General features: G+C 37.5%; 1 protein-coding gene and 1 pseudogene across 1 annotated transcript; both read left to right on the forward strand.

Annotated features, from left to right (window-relative positions):
- Nucleotides 1-3,226: 3,226 nt before the first annotated feature.
- Nucleotides 3,227-13,757, forward strand: LOC108434135 (annotated as a pseudogene).
- A 7,410-nt stretch (nucleotides 13,758-21,167) lies between these two features.
- LOC108434136 (ATP-sensitive inward rectifier potassium channel 1-like) lies at nucleotides 21,168-24,305 on the forward strand. Its single transcript, XM_017709071.1, has 2 exons — nucleotides 21,168-21,274; nucleotides 22,341-24,305. Exon 2 carries the CDS (start codon nucleotides 22,366-22,368, stop codon nucleotides 23,482-23,484), a length of 1,119 nt encoding a protein of 372 aa, XP_017564560.1. The 5' UTR covers nucleotides 21,168-21,274; nucleotides 22,341-22,365; the 3' UTR covers nucleotides 23,485-24,305.

A 24,305-nucleotide genomic window follows, 5' to 3' on the forward strand; every position in this document is an offset into this window, starting at 1 on the left:
AAAAACAATCATGGTAGTTAGTGTGAGAGATGTTCACTGCCTCTAAGATCAAATAAAACACTGTTTTTCCAATAATTCTGTATTGATTTATGAAATGTTTGCGTATATCTTTCTAGAAGTTCCCATCTGTGAAAGCTAAAAAAGAAACAGTAGATATTTATTTCTACATATATACATTTTGAGGAAAATTCAAATGTGCAGGAATCTGAAGTGTAGTAAATGCTGATGCTTTAATTAGTATAACAGACTCATGCTATACAAAATGCACTCATTAAGGATTTGCTTATTTTGTTAAAAGTAGAAACTGTGTATTCAGGAGTGATGCTAGATGATGTTCTATGACTGTAGGGATGTTATTATTTTTAGAGATTTCAATGGATTTCACTGCCCAGTCTACTAGACATGGGGGCTAGGCATATGAAATCTGCAAGATTTTGAAAAATGAATATTTTATTGTCAGGAAAACAGACTCAGAACAACAGTTTCTATTTAATTACATATAAATTCATGTAATCTGTAACTTATCTTTTGCAATGATTTCTTATTTTTCCTCACGAAAGACTGTTTTAACCATTAGTTCATTTTAGATATAGTAATGCAAATTAATATGTCACTGTTGTCTGAAGAAAACTATTTATCTCCAAAATGGTAACTTTTTGGTAATTTTTGGTAATTTGGTCATTTTTAGGTAATATCTTTTAGTCCACTCACCATGAAATTTACCCACAATGTAAAGGGTAAGAGTTATTTTCAAATTATGTCAAAAACTGGAAAACATCAAAAATGGAGATATGAGGTTTTCTTCTGACAACAGCAATATATGCTTTGAGTTAAAAAAGCTCTTTATTATGACCTAAAAATGATCAAGTATGTTAGGAGCCGTCCATGCGAAACTCCGGGTGGTTCTAAGAGTTTAGAAACGTTTTCATAAACTGTACATACAGTAAGCACCACAAAAAGTTCACTGCTTGCTTTCTGTGTTATGTTGTAGATGATACATTCATTAAAAACTCATCTCTGTCCAGTACTTTTTCTGCAAGTACAAGATCTAAATTTTTAAATCCCAAATAATTTGTCTGCATGCATTTTAAAGATATGTTGGTTACTCTACTAGGTACTGATATGTGAGGTTTGAATTATTTTAACATTTTATACTGTTACTGTTACTGTATAGGAATTATCACAAAAAACTCCAACAGTTTTATACAGACGACCTGAAAAGTAAGTGTCTTTCTGAGTCAACATTTCACTTCATGTTTAGCTTTTCTGTTATGGTAACACACTAAAAATAGCTGGAAAATTAAAATTCCAGCATCAATTTGATATCAAAATCCTCATTCCAAGAGAAGAGGATCTTTATGCCCCTTTTAATAAAGGATTTGGAGAGACGTGCTGTTTGCTCTGTCACTGATTGATATTTAGGTAGTAAGCAGTATTTAGCAGATACAGCCAAGCTGCTGTATTGAAGAGTGATATAATGCTATTATAACTATGTAACTTTTGGGACAAAGTATGGCTGGACAGCGAAATGTGCACTTGGTGTTTCCAGTGCAAGCATCCTGAAGGCTTTGTGACACAATGTTCAAAATGTAGTATTTCATACTCTTACAGTTAGGATGTGGTGTGTGTTGTGGAATGTATAAGCCTATTTCCAAAAAAGCTTTACAGAATGTAAATAAAAATATAATGCAATGATATGCAAATCATGTAAACCATATTTTGATGCAAAATACTACAAAGATGACATATCGAATGTTAAAACCGAGAAATTTGATTGTTTTTGAAAAATATATGCCCATTTTCAATTTGATGGCAGTAACACACTCCAAAAAAGTTTGGACGGTGACATGTTTACCACCGTGTTTCATCACCTCTTCTTTCAACACTCGCGTTTGGGACGAGAAACTGCTGTAGTTTTGAAAGTGAAATGTTTTCATTCTTGTTTGATACAGGATTTCAGGGTCTTCTTGGTCATATTTTTCATTTCAAAATGCACTAAATGTTTTCAAAAGTGCCCACTCTTAATATAGAGCCATACTGTTTTAACACATGCAGAATGTGGTTTGACATTGTCTTGCTGAAATAATCAAATCCTTCCCTGAAAAAGACGTTGTCTGGATGGCAGCATATGTTGCCAAAATATGTATATTATTCAGCATTAATGGTGCCTTCACAGATGTGCACATCACCAATGCCATGTGCACTAATGCATCACTATACCATCATGAATACTGGCTTTTGAATTGTTCACTGACAATGTGCTGAGTGGTCTACAGCCTGGAGGACACAGTGTTCATTATTTTTTTTTTTTTTAGGGAGCTTGCTTCTAGAGAAGGTGGCAGCATTTCTGGATTCTGTTTATGTACAGCTTCTTCTTTGTGTTTTAGATATTTAACTTGCATTTGTGGATGCAGTGATGAACTGGTAATGCAGACAGTTTTTTAAGAAGTGTTTCTGAGCCCATGCAGTGATTTTTCACTACAGAATCATGTTTGTTTTTAATGCAGTGCTGTCTGAGGGCCAAAAGATCACGGCCAGCAAATACTGGTTTTTGGCCTTGTCCCTTGCATACACAGATAAAGTTTGGTGGGCATCAGTTCTACTATAGCTATAAAGGGTCTGGCCTGTTAGCTACTGGCAGAAGCTGCCCAGATGCAATCCCGAGTTCTCAGAGTTCTCCCCCCTCTTTCAATCAATCTTCCCTCATACTATCACTACCACCATGTCAGAGGTGGGGTCTGAACTCAAACTAGCAATTTTTTTTAGCAAAATTGATTTATGGTTAACGTGACTCAGAAGTCATGGTCATGACTGATGGAGTGGTTGTTGGTTACATCAAAGAGGAAGGAAGGCGGAGTAATCGGCAGGATCAAGCACACCTGATGAAGCATAAAATATCAGCTAGAGTGTAAGATCCTGTCTTTCTCTGCTTCATTTGTTTACTTTTTCCATGTGTTTTTGTTTATTTCAGCCAAGTGCTTTTGTTTTGGTGTGTTTCTCCTCCCTGGTCCTGCCTTCTTGTTATCTGTTTCACCCATCTTTTGTCTGTAGCCCCACCCTCTTATTAGTCCTAGGTGTTTCTAGTCTGCTTCATGTGTATTTAAACCCCTGCCTGTGTGCTTTGGGTTTGCTTGGTGTTTTGACCTGCTCTGATGTTTGTTTTCTAGTTTTATTCATTTCTCTCTGTCTTTGGTTTTCTTCGTGGTTCAGTAATTGTTCAGTAGTCGTTGTTTTCATCTTGGTTGATAGCTTTGTGTCATGGATTTTTTGTAAAACCCAGGACTTGCACTTGCACTGTATGAAGAGATGGAAGAAAATGTGAAGGACAGGGGCCACTGGAGTTCTAAAACTGAGTTTCTTCTTGCAGTAGCAGGACATATAGTGAGTATTGGCAATGTTTGGAGGTTTCCCTACCTCTGCTACAAGATCGGAGGGGGTAAGAGCACATATGAACGATGAATAAAGTGATATATGATATATACCTGACTCAAATGTGTATATGATTTTAAATAATATATATCACAAAAGTATTTTACTTTACTCACTATGCTTATATAATTGGGTTGAAGTAATGCATTTTATTCACATAGAAATTATATACATTTGGAATAAGTAACTGTAATGAATCTTTTTTTTTAGCACAGAAGGGTTATTCTACAGAAATGTCCATTTTTGTGTCCCTAGCTTTTACAGATATAATAGATTTGAAAAACATGTTAGGCTTACAATTTATTTACATTATATAAAAAAAAGTTAATTTAACAATGACACCTTAAGCCATTCATTTAGCAATTTAACAATGGGATATATGAATTAAAGGACAAAGAAAACAAACACCAAATAAATATTCTAAAATATATAATGAAAGTCGTGTCAAAAAAATCTCTTATTTTGAAATACGTCAGACTGATGACTTCAATTAATGTCCTTTTACCTGTTTTCTGAGGATGTATGAAGACAAGCACATGAGTCCACTGTGTCTTTTCAGTTATCAGAAATTCTCATTTAGCACATGATTTCATATGAAGCTTTTAGTTGTCATTGATGTGATCCACTTTATTCTGAGGTAACTGTGAAAAAATAGAAAACAAATGAATTAAATTACATATTTTAGTGGACATTCCATAACTGATATGTGGTTTGATGTTCTCTAGCAGTTGTTATCTTTATACGTAAGACCAGTGACGATCAGTAACACCAGTGACACTTACGGATAGACAGAAAAGTGGACGTTTCTGTAGAATGACCCAGATGTCTGTGCTACTTCATTAAAGCTTACAGAATTAAGGCATGATTGTATGAACTCTTTATTGCCATTAAATTCACTTGGTATATTTAAAGGAGTCAAGGGACCCAAATCTACCTGAAAAACCCTTTATTTTATGTGATGTGTTAAGAAAAAGATTGTGATAGGTTCAGTTGTTTGTTTTTGTTTTTTTTTTTTTTGGGGGGGGGGGTTGTGAGACAAATGTCCCCCTGGGCAGTCTTCACATGCAAAATTGCAAAATTTGCCTTGCATAACCAAAGGGTACAAAGAAAGTGGCAGCTTGGAGAGATGAAAAATATATAAATATATTAAATAACACAGAAGAAGCACAGCAGAAGACCAAATGGTCAGTATTCATTGCCCCACCCAGTGGTGTATAGAAGTACTATGAAGCAGAAATACACTGTTACTGCACTTAAGTACATCTCCTTGTATCTACATTTTGACTATTTGATCATGTAGTTCTACAATAACTGTAGTCCATTTGTTTCTCTGCATGCTTTGGCTTGCTTACCCTTCTTCAATGGTCAGGACCCCCACAGGACCACCACAGAGCAGGTATTATTTGGGTGGTACATCACTCTCAGGACAGTAGTGACAGCGATATGGTGGAGGCATGTTAGTGTGTGTTGAGCCAGTATGAGTAAACACCTCACTGTCACCACCACTCAAATGATACCTGCTCTGTGATGCTCCTCACCATCATTGGTGTAAATGTTTGTCAACTTTCACTTCACTAAATTTTGAAAAGTACATGGATGCTTTTACTCATAATATATCTATTTTGCTACTGCAAACAGTAGAAAACAGTAAGGGCCCAGCCTGTGCCAACAGTGGCAAGATGCCATAAGTTCAGGGAACTCCATGGCACTTCGCCCAGGTGGGTATTTAAAAAAATAAAAAATAAATAAAAGGAAAAAAGTATTTTTGCCCAAAAACTACTTAAACCAAAAGAAGGCTTGAGCAAGAAACAGCTCAAAGCCATACAAGAAGCTTTTACTCCACAAAGAGCAAACAAGTCAAACATAAAGCTGATCTTCCTCTCATAATCACAGAGGAATTTTTTTTCTGATTCTTTTATATAACATTTCTATTTTAGCCTTTGCTTGAGCACGTTGCTTTCAGTGTCCCCTTTGTTTGCCTTTTCCTGATTTTTTTTTTTCCTATTCCTTTAGGTGTTTTTCCTGTTGTTATGTACATCAGTGGTTCGAGCCTGGCTCTGAGCCACCTCAACTCCAATGAGCACCTTCACCAAATTCACACTCCATCACCTCAATAAATTCATTTAAGACCCTTTCTTACAGGTTTTCCTCTCTGAAAAACACCACAGTTGGAAATGTAGCCTATACAAACTGCAACTATGTAGCTTTATAATCTGTCTTATCAAACTCAGAGTTTAATGTTTCCCCAAACCATTAGTTTAATAATCGTGTATAAGTCAGTGCAGACACTTCAAAGCACTAAACTGTATGTTAAAGTCTATCCTGGATTTTCATGCATACCCTCATGTAAAACTATTGGAAATAGTATTTAGATATCATAATTCCATCTTTGCCTGAATCAAATCTGTGCATGTTGATAAAGTCCTTAACTTTTGTGTCTCCTACCTAAGACACTTATGAGACATGACTAGGACTGAGCAACCCATGTATATCTTATATCAAACTATTGTTCTGCCAACCTAGAGAGAAACTAATAATTAAAATAATAGAAGTAGGCAGATTTCTTCAGAGTTCTTTTGGTAGTGGCATCTGTCTACATATCTCAGTCATACAGAACAATACAGAATCATACAGAACAAGTAGTATGAGGGCTTGGCAAGGCCACCAGAACAACTTTTCACAGTACTGTGGCGATGACCCACCTGTCATTGAGCTCAGTTTGTACACATGCAACCTCCGCTGATGACATGAAGCGTTGACCAGCACAGACAGACATAGTAAAACTGAGCAGCAGAGCCAATCAAAATCTTCATTTTAACTGGGAGGCGCTTTTAGACCTGCCTTGAATGGTACAGACCGGTCCAACTTCTTCTGTAGTTCGGTTTTGACAACTCCACCCAAATTCAGATCTGCACCAAAGGCTTTGTCTCACCTGTTTGTTCTTTGTGGAACAAACACTTTTTGTTTGGCTTAGAGTTGTTCCTTGCTTAAGCCTTCTTTTTGGCTTTTAAGTAGTTTTAAGGTAATTTCTTTTTTTTTAGCCCTCTTTTTCTTCTTTCAGTTGTTTTGGGGCAATTTCTCTTTTTTCCAGCCCTTTTTGTCTAAATACCCACCTGAGCTAAGTACCATACCAGTCACCCCTCTACAAAGATGGAATTTGAACTTGTGGCACCTAGCCACTGTCACCCTCTGCTGGTGGCCGGCTGCACAGGCTGGACCTTTTTTTGGGATTCTTTTGGTTTACAATGCACACGCTCCCAAGTCTGTAAAAGAGATGTAATCAGCCACAAAGCAGTACAAATAGTTCCACCATAAAAACAAACTGAACATATACAAAAAATGGAAGCATGAATGACTAAACATAAGAGTAAAAAGATTCCTTTACTCACTTTAGTTGAAATAAAAGTAAAATGATTTGAAAAAACTCAGGAGAGTAAAAATCCATCAGTATTTTACTGAAGTATATGCACTTGGGAAAATGTAAGTAGTTAATACCCACCACTGAGTAGGTTTATAAAGACGTTCTTAGCATGACATGAAAGATAATTTTAGTCAGTGGCCTAATTGCATTTTGTCGCTCAACCAGACGCAGTTTTTTTGGAAACAATATGTTTTGCCCCACCACTTTTGGAGGTGTGGCGCCACCCCTATGGCTTGGGGTGCAGACTGGAGAAGACTTGGATTTGTGCACCTCCCAATGTTGAAAAAACCTCAGAGAGCTACCTAACCTGTACAATCACTTTCCAGTATACCAACCTAAATCCAATTGAAAACAGCGCAAAGACAATTTCAGATTTGATCAACCTCATTGTTTATTTGTTTTTTCCATGACGAAAAGTGCTGTTTAACCATTCTCGTTCTTTGAGCATTCATGGTTCTATATTGAACTATATTGAGCTGTTTTCTTTATTAAAGAACCATTGAAGAACCATCTTTTTAAGTATGTACAGTAGGAATGTTGTTAAATGTTCAGAAAACATTGTAACCCCTTAAAATCCCAGGCTTATCATTACTATTGTTCAGTAACTACAGGGACTTCAGTGCAAACTGTTTGAGGTGTGCGTTGGTTATAAAATGTGTGATAAAATTTTGGGCCTGCTGCTGGGCCCTGGCCTTTTAAGGGTTTAACCAGTGGGCCCAAAGTTTGATTAAACACTCCTATAACTTTTAAATAGACCCATTAGTTTGCATTGAAGTCTCTGTAGTTACTGAATATTAAGCCTTAGAGGGGCTGTAATCAGGCTTGGGTATAAAAGGAGCATCCAGGAAAGGCATAGATCTTTTATTAGCATGGGTCAAGGCTTGCCACCAAAAAATGCATTGGCAAATAATATAACTCTTTAAAAGCAACAACAAGCCAACGCTGATCAACTTACATTGTTTTAGGTCTATTCTCATGATTTCGTTACATTAACTAATGAACACAAAGAAAAGAAATGAAGCAGAAATGAAGAGTTGAGGGCCCAAAACAGACAGTTCACCTAGTTGGTCCTACACTGTTAGAAATAAAGGTGCTGTGCAGGTACATTTTTCATTTATTAAGGTACAAACAGTGTAAACGTTACCTCAAAGGTACAACAATTGTGAACCTTAAATACATTCTTTCAGGTGAAAAGAAAGTTTTTTCTACTTTTTCATAATGTGATGTTTTCAAATAAGGCAATAACATGAGAGCCTGGAGGCGAGGCAGGGTGTGTGGAGTCAGTACATCTTAGAAAATATAATTTCAGTGGATTATGGTACAGTTATGATGGCTGACTAAAGGTACTGATATGTATCCTTGAGGGTCCCAACCCAATGACCATTTCATACCTTTATTTCTGAGAGTGTATGGACTGAGAGAGAGCTAAAGCCAGTCAGAGGCGGGGTGTGGTGACTGTAAAAAGGGTCTTAATTAACATTACTTTTGATGTGTGTCTGAATTGTCTGCTAGGTATTGGCTATGCAGGTCAGATAATTATGGTGTTCTGCAGATGTTACATGATCATCCCAGCCTGGGTGCTGTTCTACCTGATCTTCTCCTTCAGCTCTCAGCTACCATGGGCCAGCTGTGACAACACCTGGAACACAAGTATGAACACCCAACTTGCATTACATTTCAATCATTGTAGTTTAGATACTGTTCAACTTTAGATGTCATGACACATGATTTGATACCAAGACAATATAGTTATTTTATTACATTCTGTAACTTTAACATAAATATATTCTAACACACAAGATGATGATGATGCCATGCCAATGCATAATTTCTCTCTTTATTAGATGAATGTATTGTTACTGGAAATAACCTTACTCTCAACTGGACAGGACAAACCAACTCCACATCAGCTGCCACTGAATTCTGAGAGTAAGTTTGGACCTTTGCTTTAGTTAGTTAGTTAATGTTCATGACACCCACTTTAAAAATGAATAACTTTGCCTTGTACACGTAGCCCTAAAGGTTTTTGGACAGAGCCTAAACGGTTCATGTGGAGCTACACATAAATTACACACTTTTTTTCTCATCGTACAGGCATAGAGTACTCTCTATCTCTAGGGGCATTGATGATGTGGGAACGATTCACTGGGAGATTCTCTTGTGTCTGATTGCAGTCTGGATCATTTGCTATTTTTGCGTTTGGAAAGGAATCAAATCCTCTGGCAAAGTACGTATGTGAACAGTTCACTCTATCAGTTGTACAATGACTATTTGACTCTACATCACTCTATCCATGTTTTTCAGGTGGTGTATTTCACAGCCACATTCCCCTACGTCATGCTTCTGGTGTTGCTGGTTCGAGGGCTGACTCTGCCTGGAGCTCTGCAGGGAATTCAATTCTATGTCTACCCCAACTTTAATCGACTGTTGGATCCAGAGGTACTGCAACTGTATATCCACATATGGAGCTCACACAAAATTCTCCTATAGAATTTTCCTCTCAGAAAAAAAGTACTAAACTGTCAAATTGCCTTATGTCACTGTGGTGGTACACTCTTTAAAAAGACGGTTCTTTATGGATTCTTAAATGGATCTATATAGATCCATGAACACTCAAAGAACCCTCTGCATGATTAAAGGTTTCTTTGCCTCGTCAAATGATTCTATAGATGGCAGATTGCAGAGTGCTGTAGGTGGTTCTATATAGATTCTTTTTGAAAATGGTTCTGCCATTTTTCTGCCAGTTTTTGGTGCTATATAGAACCATTTTCAAAAAGGTTCTTTGTAGAACTATCTACAGCACATTCTCCATCAATCTGAAGAACCATTTCTCCATGCATAGAACCTGTTAATAATGCAAAGGGTCCTCTGAGTTAATAATTTTCCTTACTAAAGAACCTGTGAAGAACCATCTTTTATTTGTAAGTGTACTTTTACTTAGGGAACATATTTGTATCATATTGTATTGTAATATACTTTAAGGTGCACTGATTCCACACACAAGCTTCTATTTTATCTGTTTTAAACTTTAACATATTTATAGCTGGACCGTAAGACCATCCTCATGCCTTTTGAAGTTGAGATACATTGTTTGGACTTGGATGAAGAAAAATGTTCTTGTATAGTAAGTTTCTTCTGACAGTGTAAGGCCAATAAAATACTATATAATTAACCATTTAATGCCAACAAAAATGTGGCTATTTCTGTCATTTAGTCTGCTTTATCAATGCTGTCATTGCCTTTATTTTAAATGTGAAAAAATATGAACTAACAAATTAATAGATTTTTATTTGGTTTGCCTTACAAACTACCTTTTTGATCAAGAAAACATGGAATAAATATGGTCTTCCCAATCCAAACTGTGCTGTGCTCAGAAAACATCACAACGCATCCAACCATCAAATAGAGCTCCTGCTTCATTTATACAGTGACAGAAAGCACAGCCACACATGAAAAGCTCTCATTTTACACTTCAATGCACTTCACTCTGCACAAGCACATACCACCATGCCAAATTCTCCAAATGGATCACTGATGAGCCGCTCGGATTGATGGGGTCAAATGCAACTTAGCATTACTTGGATCACTAGCAGGAAAAGATTACTGATTGGGCCAGTGGGGCCAGTGCTCGTTGGCCTCTAACTGCCAGGGGCCTCAAGGTGCCTTAGAGAGTCCCCCACAGATGCAAAAATAAAAAGAGCAAAGATACCTTGAATATGCAATGACTAAATAAATGACATAAAAGCCCCTCTGCTCATACCCTACCACCATGCTTAAAACAATTAAAAGTCCTGTAAAATGAGTAAGATAAATTAGGTTACTGTACACAAATTGTGAATATATAAACTTTATTTTACATTAAATTTTTACCATTGTTGTTTTTCTGTGCTGTTTAAGTTTATTTTTTCCATGTAGTTGCTTCTGTTGCATTTTAGCTGACCTTTAGAAAGTTTAGAGGACTATCAGCCTTGTTTTCAAGCGGTGTTTCTTTTAAATTGTCCAACAGAGTCCCACCACTTTATTCACTACTCAGATGTCCTCAGGAAAGAACAAGTTCTGAATGCCATACAACTGAAAATATTTTGTGCTATCAGGTGACTGCAAATTTCTTTGTGGGCTTTATGTAGGTGTGGATGGAGGCAGGAACTCAGGTCCTCTTCTCATATAGTACATGTGGAGGACTGTTGATCTCATTAGGCAGCTACAATACATACAACAACAACTGCTACAGGTAATTCCTACCAGAGACTTTTTCCACATGAGTGCAAAACAAGTAAAACAAACAAAAAAAGAAACAAACTTTAGATGATATAAATCTAGTGAGTGAGTTGTCAAGTGTTTGGTGTAGCATTTATGGTATTAACACCAATAGACAAATAATGCTGAGCTAAATTTACTGGTCAGTGATAAGATTCTAAATGAATTTACTTGTTAAGTAGGGATAAAATGCATTATTGCAATATTTGTATGTTCCGGTCAGTGATAGCAGAGGAGGGTAAAGTTCAGCTCCTCACTGCTGGGCTTTAGTCACATTTAGGGCATCATATGCCTTCAAAGGGGGGGGGTTTAAGACAGTTATTTATTATATATTTCTTGTTCACCAGTTTCTTGTCCAAACTTTCCCGTTCCACCTTAAATGGTGCAGCAATTACATTCTGGCACTTCAGGCGTCAGAACTGCTGGATTATTTAAAGTGGAACAGGAAAGTTAGCTAGCTAACTACCAGGACATTGGCATACAATTAGCGATTTTTTAATATTTCTTATGAAGAAAACAATCATAATAGATTGAAATGAAATTAAACTAATACATTAAATTAAAGATAATACAATAGTTATTTTAATGTGTTTAACAGAGACTTTTGTTTTAATTTGTGGATTTCTTTGGTCCCTCATGCGGTCATTTTCCTGGTTTTTCTTTTATTCTCATAACACTCTGTTTGGAGCCTCTGAAAAATTTCCGTTTGGAGGACCATGCAGCCCTAACACTTTGCCCTACTCTTCTATCTCAACAAGAATTGGGACACCCTACACCTAGATATGAATGCACAAAACGGTGGGCTAAGGGCTGAGTGGTAGGCGCAAGGGGTGAAATGGGATTGGGCCTAAAAAAGAACATTCTTTCATCAAGATATGTATCAAACCACATTTAAGACATTTGATGAGTAGCTAACCTGATTATCAAAGCAGTTGTTTTGAATGCAGCATCTACAATCACAAGAACTATAAGCATATTTCTGGCAGTGTTGCCTTGTTTACTACAGGAATGTTGTTTCAGTACTATGACTTGATATGCAAACAGATAGGAATAATAATAACTTTTTTAGTTATTAAATTTTAATTCAATTAAACTTTTTCTAGCATGTTACATAAGAAGGTTATATAAAGTTGAAGAATTAAGTGAGTAGTTAGTTAATTCAGCTATTTATTGGAATGCGTGTGTGTGTGTGTGTGTGTGTGTGTGTTTGACTTTAGAGATTGCTTCATGCTATGCCTGCTGAACAGTTGTACCAGTATAGTGGCAGGCTTTGCTGTTTTCTCAGTTTTGGGCTTCATGGCTCATGAATATGGAAAATCTATACGAGAGGTGGCAGAATCAGGTACTGTAGCATAACAGAAAATGAATTGAGAAGGAGATAAATATAATTAAACACTAAGAAACACTAAAACATTTCTTTGTATCACTCTCAGGACCTGGCCTGTCATTCCTAGTTTATCCACAGGCAGTGGCTATGATACCTCTGCCTCAGCTGTGGGCTGTATGCTTCTTCACTATGCTCATTCTCCTGTGTGTGGACACAGAGGTGTATAGACACATACACACAGACCTAAACCTTCACTCACATTCATTATTTAGTCCAAGTTCCAACGTGCTTGTGTTGTTTTTTGCTAGTTTGTTGGTGTGGAAGGGATTATTACTGCAGTGACGGACATGTTCCCCCGAGTATTGCGCAGAGCTGGACGCAGAGAACTCTTCCTCCTTTTCTTCTGCCTTGTCGCCTTCTGCTACCAGTTAATCATGGTTACAGAGGTCAGAGAAAGAAAAAGAAAAGAGAAGTGTGGCAGAGTTTTAATAGAAAGGGCTGAAGGAAGACTAACTTAGCTGGTAATGATAGAACATTGTACATTTATACTTAAACAATCATTAAACTATACATAATTAATTTATATAAGAGAATTTTAAGGGTATAGTCTAAACTATATGAATGAGCCAACTTGTTCCATGTCACATCTGTTTAGTGCTTGGACCCCAATAACTGGCTTGGCCTGTGCAGCCCTGATCCAAACCTCCATCTGACCCGAAAACAGAACGCGAAGATGCAGGGAACGACCTCATCTGTGGAGATGGAGGACTTGGTGATCAAAGCCAGTGCAAAGAAGCACAAAGAAAGACAGCAAAAAAGAGTTCAATGCTAAAGTAACTGTGCCATATTCAGTTTCATACTGTCTTTTATTCAAGCCACTAATTGCTTTCAAAAATCATACACATAGCTAACGAGGTGTAGGGACATCACTTGGGCTACAAGTTACCTTTCTCGTGTGTTTTTTAAGCTGAAGCTTTTGGTGTAAAGGGAAATTGTCTATTTAGGCTAAATGTTTTGTTTTGTTTCATGTATAAACTAGTTTTTATGTTTATATGGTTGTGTCCTGTGCACATCTCCCTGGTCAAGATGACAGCCATGAGAGTGGATGAGAAAGTGGTGCCTGAACCCTGAACACCGCAGATGGATGTGAATGACGACAGGAGTAGGAGGACAGCCGCCAGAGAGGGGATGACGATGACAACGATCACAAGAAGCATGAAGATGCCACCCAGATGCTGCCTTCTGTTCTACAGCAAGGTCACCAAACTACACCTCAGCCGAGCTGAGGAGTGTGGGGTGGTGATGAGGGGGCGGAGCAACTAGCTCTCTGTCCCACTCAGCCCGGGGAACCTTCAAAAAGACCGGAGATGGAATTTTGAGTGCTGAAAAGTCGAGCATGGTAGCCACTGAAAAGTGGCCAACTTTGGTTATGAATTGTTTTTGTTGGTTGGGTATGAGAATAAAGTTAAAATGGCTTCTGCAACCCTGACCTCTGCCTCCAACATCCTTCTTGTGCCCAGGGTAGCACATGGTCTGCTACAATGGTCTAATGTTTTCCTGCTCTGCATATCATGCTAGCACTTGCTAGTGTGTTATCCACCTATACCAGCGCAACACACACTTATACCATGCCACCACCACATCATTGATCCTATATGGTATGTGGATCTGATTACATGGACAACGAGAAGCAGATGTACTTAACAAATTGGCCGGTCGGTGTAGTTTTGTATTTCTTCTCTGATACCTGAGTGATTTCATGCAAAATAAGTACTGAATACAGCTCTTCTCGAAAACAAGAGTGTGTTTTCCACTTTTCTTTTATCAGTCATTTCACATTGTCATATCCAAGAGCAAGCACAAGAGCAAGTTCACCTCTGAATGGCTCACACAAAATAAAGCTAAGGTTTTGGAGTGGCCTAGTCAAAGTCCTGCCTTGAATTCCAATGAGATGCTATGTCAGGACCTTAAACAGGCAGTTCATGTCTAAAAGCCCTCCATTGTGGTGGAATGAAAGCAATTCTACAAAGAGAAGCAAAATCTCACCACAGTGAAGGGAAGACTGATCTCCAGTTATAGGAAGCATGTGGTTGCAGTTGTTGCTGCTAATGGTGGTGAAGTCTCACCAAAGAGGTTGCCTCCCCCTTCTCCACAGTAACCCATAGCCCTGCAAGTGGTGTTTGAAGGCACCACTTGTAAGTGTCTGACACAAAACAAAAACATTGCATATTTTATCTATACACCACAATAAAAATTACCTGACAATGACACTATCATCTTAGTGGAAGCCAACATGATCTGTACAGTGCCAAAACACTTCACTGAACTCAGCTGAACAATTTTTTAAGATTCTGCCATAGGATGCCATTGGGTCAGGACTTTCACTAGGACAGTCCAACCCCTAAATTTTGTTTTGTCAAATGTAATGGGACCCATGTCTTTCAGTTTCACTTTTGACAGAACATTATTCCAAAAGACTTTGGGGTAATCAAGGTTTTTTTTTAGGGTCAGTGTGAGATGTGTCTTTATGTCACGCTTGGTTAGTAATGCTTTTTGCCTTACAATTATCCAATGGGTACCATATTTGTCTCTTTCTAATGCTGAAATCATAAATGCTGACCTTATCTGAGGTGAGCAAGGCCTGCAGTTCCTTAGCTGGTGATCTGTGTTCTTTTATGATACCATGTGATGATGTTAGAATATCTTAAACACTAAAATCTCCAGACCTATAGCTCACCTATGGCCTCCATAGGCATTAAGGTGACTTTTATGGCTGGCATTCCATGGAATAAATCTAAACTTCTACTTACATGAGATTCAGGGGGATCCAGGAGAGGTGGGATCTAAGTTGCAGATACCTATAAATGACTGCTGGATGCTGCCCGAGGTTTTCAGTAGTGTCATTTATACACAGCTTTGGTTTTAAAATTTTTCCTAATTTTGTATGTATAGTTACAATAAACTTCAGAGCACTGTGTAATAGACGCCTGATGTGTAAAAGACAGAAAGTGTAATGTATTAAGAGATTTTGGGGCACTTACGCACCACAACACCATCAAAAGTGGCAACCACACTTATCACGCTGCTTTTTTGATGAATGCTGGCCATCTCTCTTTGATTAACTGGGTTGGCTGGAAGGGTGGCAAAAGTCACACTATGGTGGCCCAGGCTATGTCCCTAGTCAATAAGTCATTATTGAGAAAAGGAAATAGACAAAAAAAGAAGATAATTTGCACTACAACATAGAAATTTAACATCTGATAGGTGAAAATAACCAACGTCTAAAGCTAAACTTTGGAAGTGTAGAATAGGAGAATTTTCTAGCAACCTCAATTCAACACCCATCCCGACCCACCAGTTGTACTGCCTCCATATATCCTATCTCATCTCCAGGTTTTATACTTTATTGTTCTGTTTTAAAACATTAGGTTATGAAAAGGTACAAATAAATACTTTTCCAGTGAGAAAAACCTATTTAAGGTATACAATTGGACATTAGAACCACCTTTGAGGGCACATTTACATTGTTCCTACCTTGATGAACAAAAAATGTACCTGTCTATCACCTTTATATCTAACGGTATACATCCTATATGTATATAGTCACTGTCCAAAGAAAAACCAGTATCTCCAAAATAGTAATTTGACAGGAAATGACAAAAAACATCTTTATTTTCATTGTAAGTTAGTGTGAAGGGATTCTATTCTAAAGAATTGGTCCAATCATTATGAATTTTTTGACACAACCCAAAGGGTATCTGCTATCTCAGTTTAACAGTCAAATGGTAAATACAGTAGAAAGCAATGGTTTGCACATGGTGTTTGACCTAGTAAAATGAAAACAGGATAGCTTTTGGTAATGCCTGCAGAATATTCTAAAAATAGCAGGGACAGGAGCATGTCGCTGTTACATAAGCTAGACCAACCCCTGAAAACCAACCCCAACAAGTTTACCACTTCATGGTTGGGTTAATGTGGTTCTTAAATGCTTTTTGCTTCTTTGAGAGTGCAGACAAATATAGAGTGGATTTGTTCTTACGTAAGAAACGTAAGAAGAGCACAAAGGTGTGGACAGTTCTTCAGTTTAAGATCATGTCATGATTCTAATGTAGTTTTTCTTGGACTTTTCTCAAGAACAAAAGAATTTTATGTATTTTTTTTTTTTTTTTGAGAATGGGGCCCATTGACACCATAGCTTATTTAGTTCATTATCACTCTAACTTGGAATTAGACTACATTAATAATGTATCATCAAAGGCAAAACAAATGAATAATAAGAACATATAGTGGCAAAACATACTGGATAGTGAAAAGGTACAAGTAGGCCACAATGACATACAGTATGGTTACTTGGCAGAGTGGGGTGAAGGAAAGGGAAGTGAAGTGGCAGGAAAATGGAATTTTTGATTAGTTTAATAAACTCAATTAACTAAAATGTCTCAAAGCTCAGTAGCCAGCACTGCTGCTTACTGGGATGGGACTATAACCCAAAACACACTACAGAAGCAACTGTGAAGTTTGTCTGGGCAAAGAAATGAAACACTCTTGACTAGTCACTTAACTGACCTGAGCCCCTCAGGCATGGGCAACATCTTAATGATCTATTGACCAGACTGTTTGTTTATTTCACTATTGACTTTAACATAATGCTGTTTATTACTGTTCTTAAATGAATTCTTATTGAACAGTACCTCTCATTGCCAGTAGAGGTCGGCACATCCTGATCTATAACACATCCCTAAATTGGTGTTTTTCAGTCTCAGGCTGGGAACAAAACTGCTCTACGTAGATTTGTATTTACCAGATTCTAGTACCTGATTGATCTTATTTAAGACTAGCACTTCTACTAGCACTACTGCTGCTCTCAGACCACTGCTCTTTCTATTGGGTATATGGCGGAATACCCAGGCTGGGCAAATACTGTGAGTGGGCTGCTGGCTCTTTCATCTATACTGACTGCGCACTTGGGCTACTCTGAATAGCAACAAGAAGCCTCAAACATATAAATGGTTCAGCCAGGGATATGAATACTTATCAAATACCATGGAAATTTAAGCTGTTTACTCACAGGCACAGCTATGTTTTATCAATATGAGAGTCATGATTTGTTAGCATATAATAATACAGTATATAAAACACATGTTAAACAAATATATCGCTGTTCTAGGAACAAAACATCTCAGTTTTTGCTGTTTTTCAGTTTTTAACATAATTTGAAAATGTGTTTGTATTTATTTACATTGTGTGTAAATTCCGTGACGAATGGACCAAAAGAAATGACTCAAAATAACTTGGAAAAACGTCTGGTTCCTTTGACTTACATTAAAAGTAACGTATGTTTTTTCCTTCTCCTGAAAATTGACCATTTTAGAGATATAAAATTTTGACAACGGCGATATAAAACAAGCAAACAAACTGCTCAAATATTTCAGCATCACTGATTTTACCTGTGCCTTTCTTGTAAAAAAACTTGAAACAGAAACACTGACATCATCAGAAAGAAGAAATAATATCAGCTACTCCATTAAATAAAGAGGTTCCTTGTAAATTTGTAAAGGTAAAGGTCTGGGTCAAAATTTGGTCTGGGTCAAATACACATTCTGTTAATTTTCTAATTGAAAATGAGTTCCTCTGCAGAAGAAATGCACAATTACTCTTTATTTACTGAATTAAAAATAAACATTATATGTGGCCTATTATAGCAAAACAACTGGGGGTGTGCAAATCTTTGCATCTGACTGCATAGAATGATGACCACTTAGAGAACAAATCATAATAATAACAATAATAACAACAACAACAATAATAATAATAACAAAACACTTCTGTAGAGCACCAGAAAGAATTATTAAAAGTGAAAGAACTGTGAGGGTCCATGGGGGTCCTGACCATGAAAAAAGGGGTTAAAGGGGTAACAAAGTATCAGAGAATCAGATGGACTACAGTCTGTAATTGTAGAACTACAAAGTGCACCTATATAGTAAGTGGAGCTGATAAAATGGACAATAAGAGTAGAAGCAAGGAGGTGGTCATAAGACTATGCCTGATCGGTGTATATATGTAGGGCCCCTTCTGGCTTGAGGGCCCTAAGTCACTGCTTATACTGCCCACAGCAACAAGCAGCCAAGTTCTTGGTCTTGATCTAGGCACAAATTTCAATTATTAAGTTTTTACTTAATAATTTTCTGCAAGGATCATTGTGTTTAAAACTCACGGCATCTTACTACACAAATCACTTCACTGGAGGATTCATAGTTTGAGTATATTTTAAGGTGTTAAAAATGGGTGCATGTGCAACTTGTGATGTTGAGTGTAGATCGATCAGGGAGATTGTTCTGTTGTAAATGGTGGTGAAAATAAACCTTTGTGGTTTAAAATAAGTAGGTGAATACATCCTGTGCAGCTGAGTTCAGTAAAGTGCCATGCTTTTGGCATGTTTACAGATAATTTTAGCTTCCAGCCGCACTGACAAGGTCACGCAATTTCTCTTGTGGTATATAGACAAAAATATGCCGTGTTTTTTGTTTTATGTTTGAGGCCTACAAGGAGTGTCTACGAACAACAAACAAACAAGCAGGGCTATGGGTTACTGAGGAAGAGGAGAAGCCTCTTGATGAGACTCATTTTCATGGAATTCATTGACTGAATTCATTTAATGATCTTCAATGAATTTATTAATCTATCAGTAAAGATTACCTTATTAAACCTCTATGGTTTCAAATATAATTGACTTAGCCCTGCAGCACATCAGATTTGTGCTAATCCACATTCATGTACGGTATAGAAATTAATTTAATGTCTTTATCCCTTACTTGGGATGGATAAGATGGTTATCTCTGGCAGTGTTATTTATATGCACTTTCACATTCACACAGACAGGCCTACTTAATTTTTTTTATTTTATATGGGTTATAAATGGGGTGAAGACTCATCTATTGTAGTCCAGTTGTGTGACATGTACTTGCATTCTAAAATAGGTTAGGAAGCCTCCATCAGGATGTTAGCATCATGGTATGCTCCATTTCTGATGTTTTTTGTTTTGTGTGTAAATCATATAAGCAGTGACGATGATAAACAAAAACAAACCCTTTGGGTTATTGCAGATAAGCATAGATATCATGCTGCTACCATCATCTCTGTGACTATATATGCTAGATTCTATAGCTAAATTCTTAAATGCACTATAGGCCATGGGCCACTCCAGAAAAGGAAGGTTCCAGAAAGTTTTTCAGTTTGAAATGTTACATCATTTGGAGGTTCTTCAAATTTTCTACAAGTTCTTCACATATCTCATCTACAAAAGTGGTTTTGGGAAAGTAGCTACAAAGTAGCTAACTACATATTTTTCAGTAGCTATCCCAACCCAGTTATCTTTGGAAGAAATGGTTAGCAATGCCTATAAGAATAATGTAGCTATTTTATTTACTATCCAAAATTCGACTTCTCAAATACTTAGGCAAGCAAAGGTATTTCATTTGAATGTTCCACATGCATCCATGCACATGAATTAGGTCATGCACGTGAATTAGTCCAATGTCAGTTTTCCACTGATTTCATAGATGGTGGTGGCATCAAGTGGGACAGTATCATGTCAACAACTGTCTTCTGGTTGTGGTGTTTACATGATTATTTATGTTGTGCTGTTTTGTGTGATGTTTTATGCTTCTAAAACATAGGGGTTTTACTTATGTTCTCTAATATGCACGTCTTGTTCTAAGGCTAAACGTACTGGCCATCTTTCCAAGAAAGATGAATGATCAACAATGCAGCGTGAATAATGCCATCAGTAGCTGCGAACAAAGGAAACAAACCCATTCATACACAAATAAGTCAGTTCCTTCCTGTCTCACTTCCATGCACTCTCTTTAAAAGAAAGGTGCTAAAAAGGGGGTCTTTAGGTTCATGCCATAGAAAAGTGCCATAGCACTTTTGCTTGACTAAAAAGATTTTTAAAAATCAAGTCAGGGACCATTTAGGAATCGCATGCTGAAAACCCATCTACTCCACACACATTGAAATATAAAACTTTTGGTAATCAACATGGTGGCCAGAATGTGATCAGATAATGGTCTTTTAAAAGCTGCAAAGCATCAGTTTCCCCTATTATTAGCTGGTAGAGGAACAAAGACAAGTTCCAACGGTATCAAGTCACAGCAATATGCATGCATGACTTGGGTCAGTTTACATCCTCCACTAGACATGTAATCCAGTCCTATTGTAACAGTGAAATGCATGGAAATGTTGGGATATTCAATTCAATCTTAAAAGTGAAATAAAAAACTGATCCCTTTGTTTTGTTCCGTTCTGATCATATAACCAAAACAGCAGCTTTCAGGAAGCCTGAGAGGGAAATTAGATGAAATTAGCCTACTTAACAAATCTCTCTTTTCTAATCTTACTACATAATCCATGTACAGCATTATTACCTTTTTTGGACATACTAAAAAGGCACACCTACTCAAATTGCAACGTCATTTCTCTTGCAAGCAGATGTTTTTTGTTTTGTCACAAGAAGTGAATAGGTGGCCTGTTTGAAGATTCTGAGAATGAACGTGTTCTTTGAGCATGCCATGTTTGTGTCCAGTATGCCCAGCCCTAATCTCCCTGGCCTGTCCTAACAGGGCGTTGTAGTAACCCAAACAGTTCATCTTTGTGTACAGGTAAACATGAAACCTTGCTACTATAAAGGGGCCATACAAAAGCTCCGGACAACTTTTAGAGAAAGGAAGAGAATAGACGTAAGAAAGTGAGACAGAGGGAAAGAAACAGAGAGCACTTTGGCACAAGCTTCTACCTATTTACCAATCTCCCGTGTGTCCATGTAGAAACCTTTACAGCAGGTATGTCCGCACTGAACACGCAGTTACTTGGTTCCTTAGTTTCTCTTAATGTATTTGAGACTACTTAGCTGATATTAGCCATTTTCTTTTGATTATGTCTTATTATTTGTTATAAAGTGTGTTATTCTCACTTGTTCTATTTGAGTTCTTCATTTTTTCTGCTGCTTTTTAAGTTTGGAAATATAAAAGATAAAAGTGGTGTGACATTATAGAAAGAATAGCGATGTTTCTGTGTTTTCTTTATAAATTCTAGCTTTCAGGTGATTCTGGCATATGCATGTGTGCAAGAGAAAAAGGTAGAAAAGGTAGAGACTAAATAGAAAAGTACCCCAGCTCTCTGGGTTTAATGGCAATAATTGAAGGTAGCTTAATTATAGCCCAGGTAATTAGTACAGAAGATAACTAATGAGAATTGTGGGGACAACTATGCAAGTTTTAAGGTAAATGTGGGTGGGAACAAATTGAGTGTGAAAATTGATCCTTTGACTCATGAAGGCAGAGCTGAAAGTAGGGGATGATGATGGACTTGTCAACATTGTCTGGCATTACAACAGGCCTGTCAGCCCATGGATGTAATCTTTGCTAGCACGGCAAACAAGTTCTGTTCGTTAATAATGGAGTTTTCCTAAGTTAGTTGGGTGAACACGGTTCTGCTTACTAAAGAATTTTGCAAGCTAGCTTATATAGCTAGTGTTAATAACTTTACACTGGGCTTTGAAAACTATAGACTAGAGGAATTTGCAGGCTTCAGAGGAGGTGTATCCTTGTTTCCAGCACCAAAAGTTTAACAATTTGTCCCCAGTTGTGTTTTCCCTGCATTTCTTACTAAGGATTTCATCAAACATGACCACTAATTTAGGATTATAGTAATTTATCCATATAATTATTTCCTGCTAGGACTATGTGAAAAAAGTTTAGGTTCTCCAAATGCAGATGCACTTTCTGCACTTTGCAATCTGGTGTGCTGGACTACACAGCAAAGCTAAGGCAACAATGGCCCTTACATTAAAATAAAGTTTACACATTTACTGTAAAATCTGAGAATGTTCATGTGTTCTCTTCCCAGGTTGAGCCTCCTTGCACCTTGAAAAATGACCCGATCTTTAAGGCAGTGGTTTAGGGACTACCTGGCTGAACGCCGATTTCGCCGAAGCCGACTGGTGACCAAAAATGGCCACTGCAACGTTGAATATGGCAACATGAGATATGGGAACATCTTTGCCTACATGCAAGATACCTGGTCCACATTTGTGGAAGTTGGCTGGTTTTCCTTCATGTTGTTCTATGTGGCCTCCTTCATTTTCAGCTGGTTCATCTTCACCCTTATCTGGTACTGGGTTGCCCGTGACAATGGTGACTTGTGGTGGCAGACCCAGCCAGAAAATCACACTGCATGTATACTAAATATGAATGACTTGGTAACTGCATATCTCTACTCAGTGGAGACACAGCTGACTATTGGGTTCGGCTATCGAGTTATTACCGCCCAGTGTCCCAGTGCCATCACTGTCATTATGGTTCAAGTTCTTATTGGTGCAGTTATTTCTTGCTTCTGGTGTGGCGTGCTTGTTCACAAAATCTCCATGCCCAGGCAAAGAGCAAAAACTGTCACTTTTAGTGAGAACGCCGTCATTTCTGCAAAACAGAATGCGCTCTGTTTACAGATCCGTGTAGCCAACCTTCGCAAGAGCCTGCTGGTTGGGAGTCAGCTCTATGGCAAGCTAATCAGGACAAGAGTCACGCCTGAAGGCAAGACGATCATCATGGAGCAAGTCAATGTTGACTTTATGGTGGATGCTGGGAAGGACAATCTGTTCTTTGTCTGCCCCTTGACCTTTTATCATGTTATTAACAGGTCAAGTCCATTTTTCCAAATGGCAGTTGACATTTTGCCCCGGCAGGACTTTGAGCTGGTGGTGTTTCTTGATGGTACAGCTGAGTCTACCAACTTCTCTCAGCACGTCAGGACTTCCTACATCCCGCAGGAGATCATATGGGGCCATAAATTTCTTCCCATCATCTCCCGCAGCAAACAGGGCAAATATCAAGTGGACTTCTCAAACTTCTCCAGAATAGAGCCAGTGCCGACAGCACATTGTGCATACTGTTATCATGATGTTAATTGCCACCATCATCACTCTGCAGATGGTGTTGATAACAGGGGTTTTGAGGCGATTGAAATGGAGCAGTCTAGATCTACCAAAATGTAAAGCATGGGACCTTGGTGACAACAATATGCAGTGCAAAAGCCTTTGAAGAACCTGTTCTTATGAAACTCTAAAGCACAAAGATGAAAAGTATCTCTCAAAAGTTTGTCTTTTTCAAATAGTTTGAATAAAAAGTATTGAAAACAATAAATAACTATACTTGTCATGTTTACACTGTCGTGTAGCTTGTTGAAAAGAAAATATCGCAGGAACAAAACATCATATCTGTAAAATGTTTTTTCCCAAGCAACTTTGGACCATTACTATTATTCTGGATCTCACTTTATTTGGATAGTCCTCTATAGCCCATATAGACTATCTACAGATGTTCAAATTGTTAACAAACTATTTGTTGACACTAAACAGTGGTGGGGTTAGGGTCAGTATTTGGAGCAGGATTAGAGCTAGGACCAGTGTGAGGGCTGGGTTTACGTTTTGGATTGAAATTAAGTTTAGGGTCAGGATTAGAGCATGTTTAGAGTTAAAGAGAATCATGGGCAATTTAGTAGATATTTAGTTTAATGTAACCTGAAAGTAAATTAAGTAGACTATCCAAATAAAGTGTTACCTTGTTCTGTTCATCAATTTTAATGCACTAAAACAAAAAACAACAAATCTAGAGATGCAAAGTTTTTACACCAAAGTGACGACATGTAAAAAAGAATGTATGTAAAGTATGTGGATGAACTGTGTAAAGTGTATAACATTTATTTGTGTTAAATGTATAAATGTTTTAATATGCCATTCAATGAATGCATGCAAAAACAACATTGTTAGTATTTTCACATGCACTCAATAAAGCAAAAGTTTAATGCATAAATAAG

Source organism: Pygocentrus nattereri, chromosome 7 (genome assembly GCF_015220715.1).
Source record: "Pygocentrus nattereri isolate fPygNat1 chromosome 7, fPygNat1.pri, whole genome shotgun sequence".
Lineage (NCBI taxonomy): Eukaryota > Metazoa > Chordata > Actinopteri > Characiformes > Serrasalmidae > Pygocentrus > Pygocentrus nattereri.

What these genes read in the sequence shown, in the direction of transcription:
- LOC108434136 (XM_017709071.1), top strand. Translation starts at nt 22,366, where the DNA reads ATGACCCGATCTTTAAGGCAGTGGTTTAGGGACTACCTGGCTGAACGC.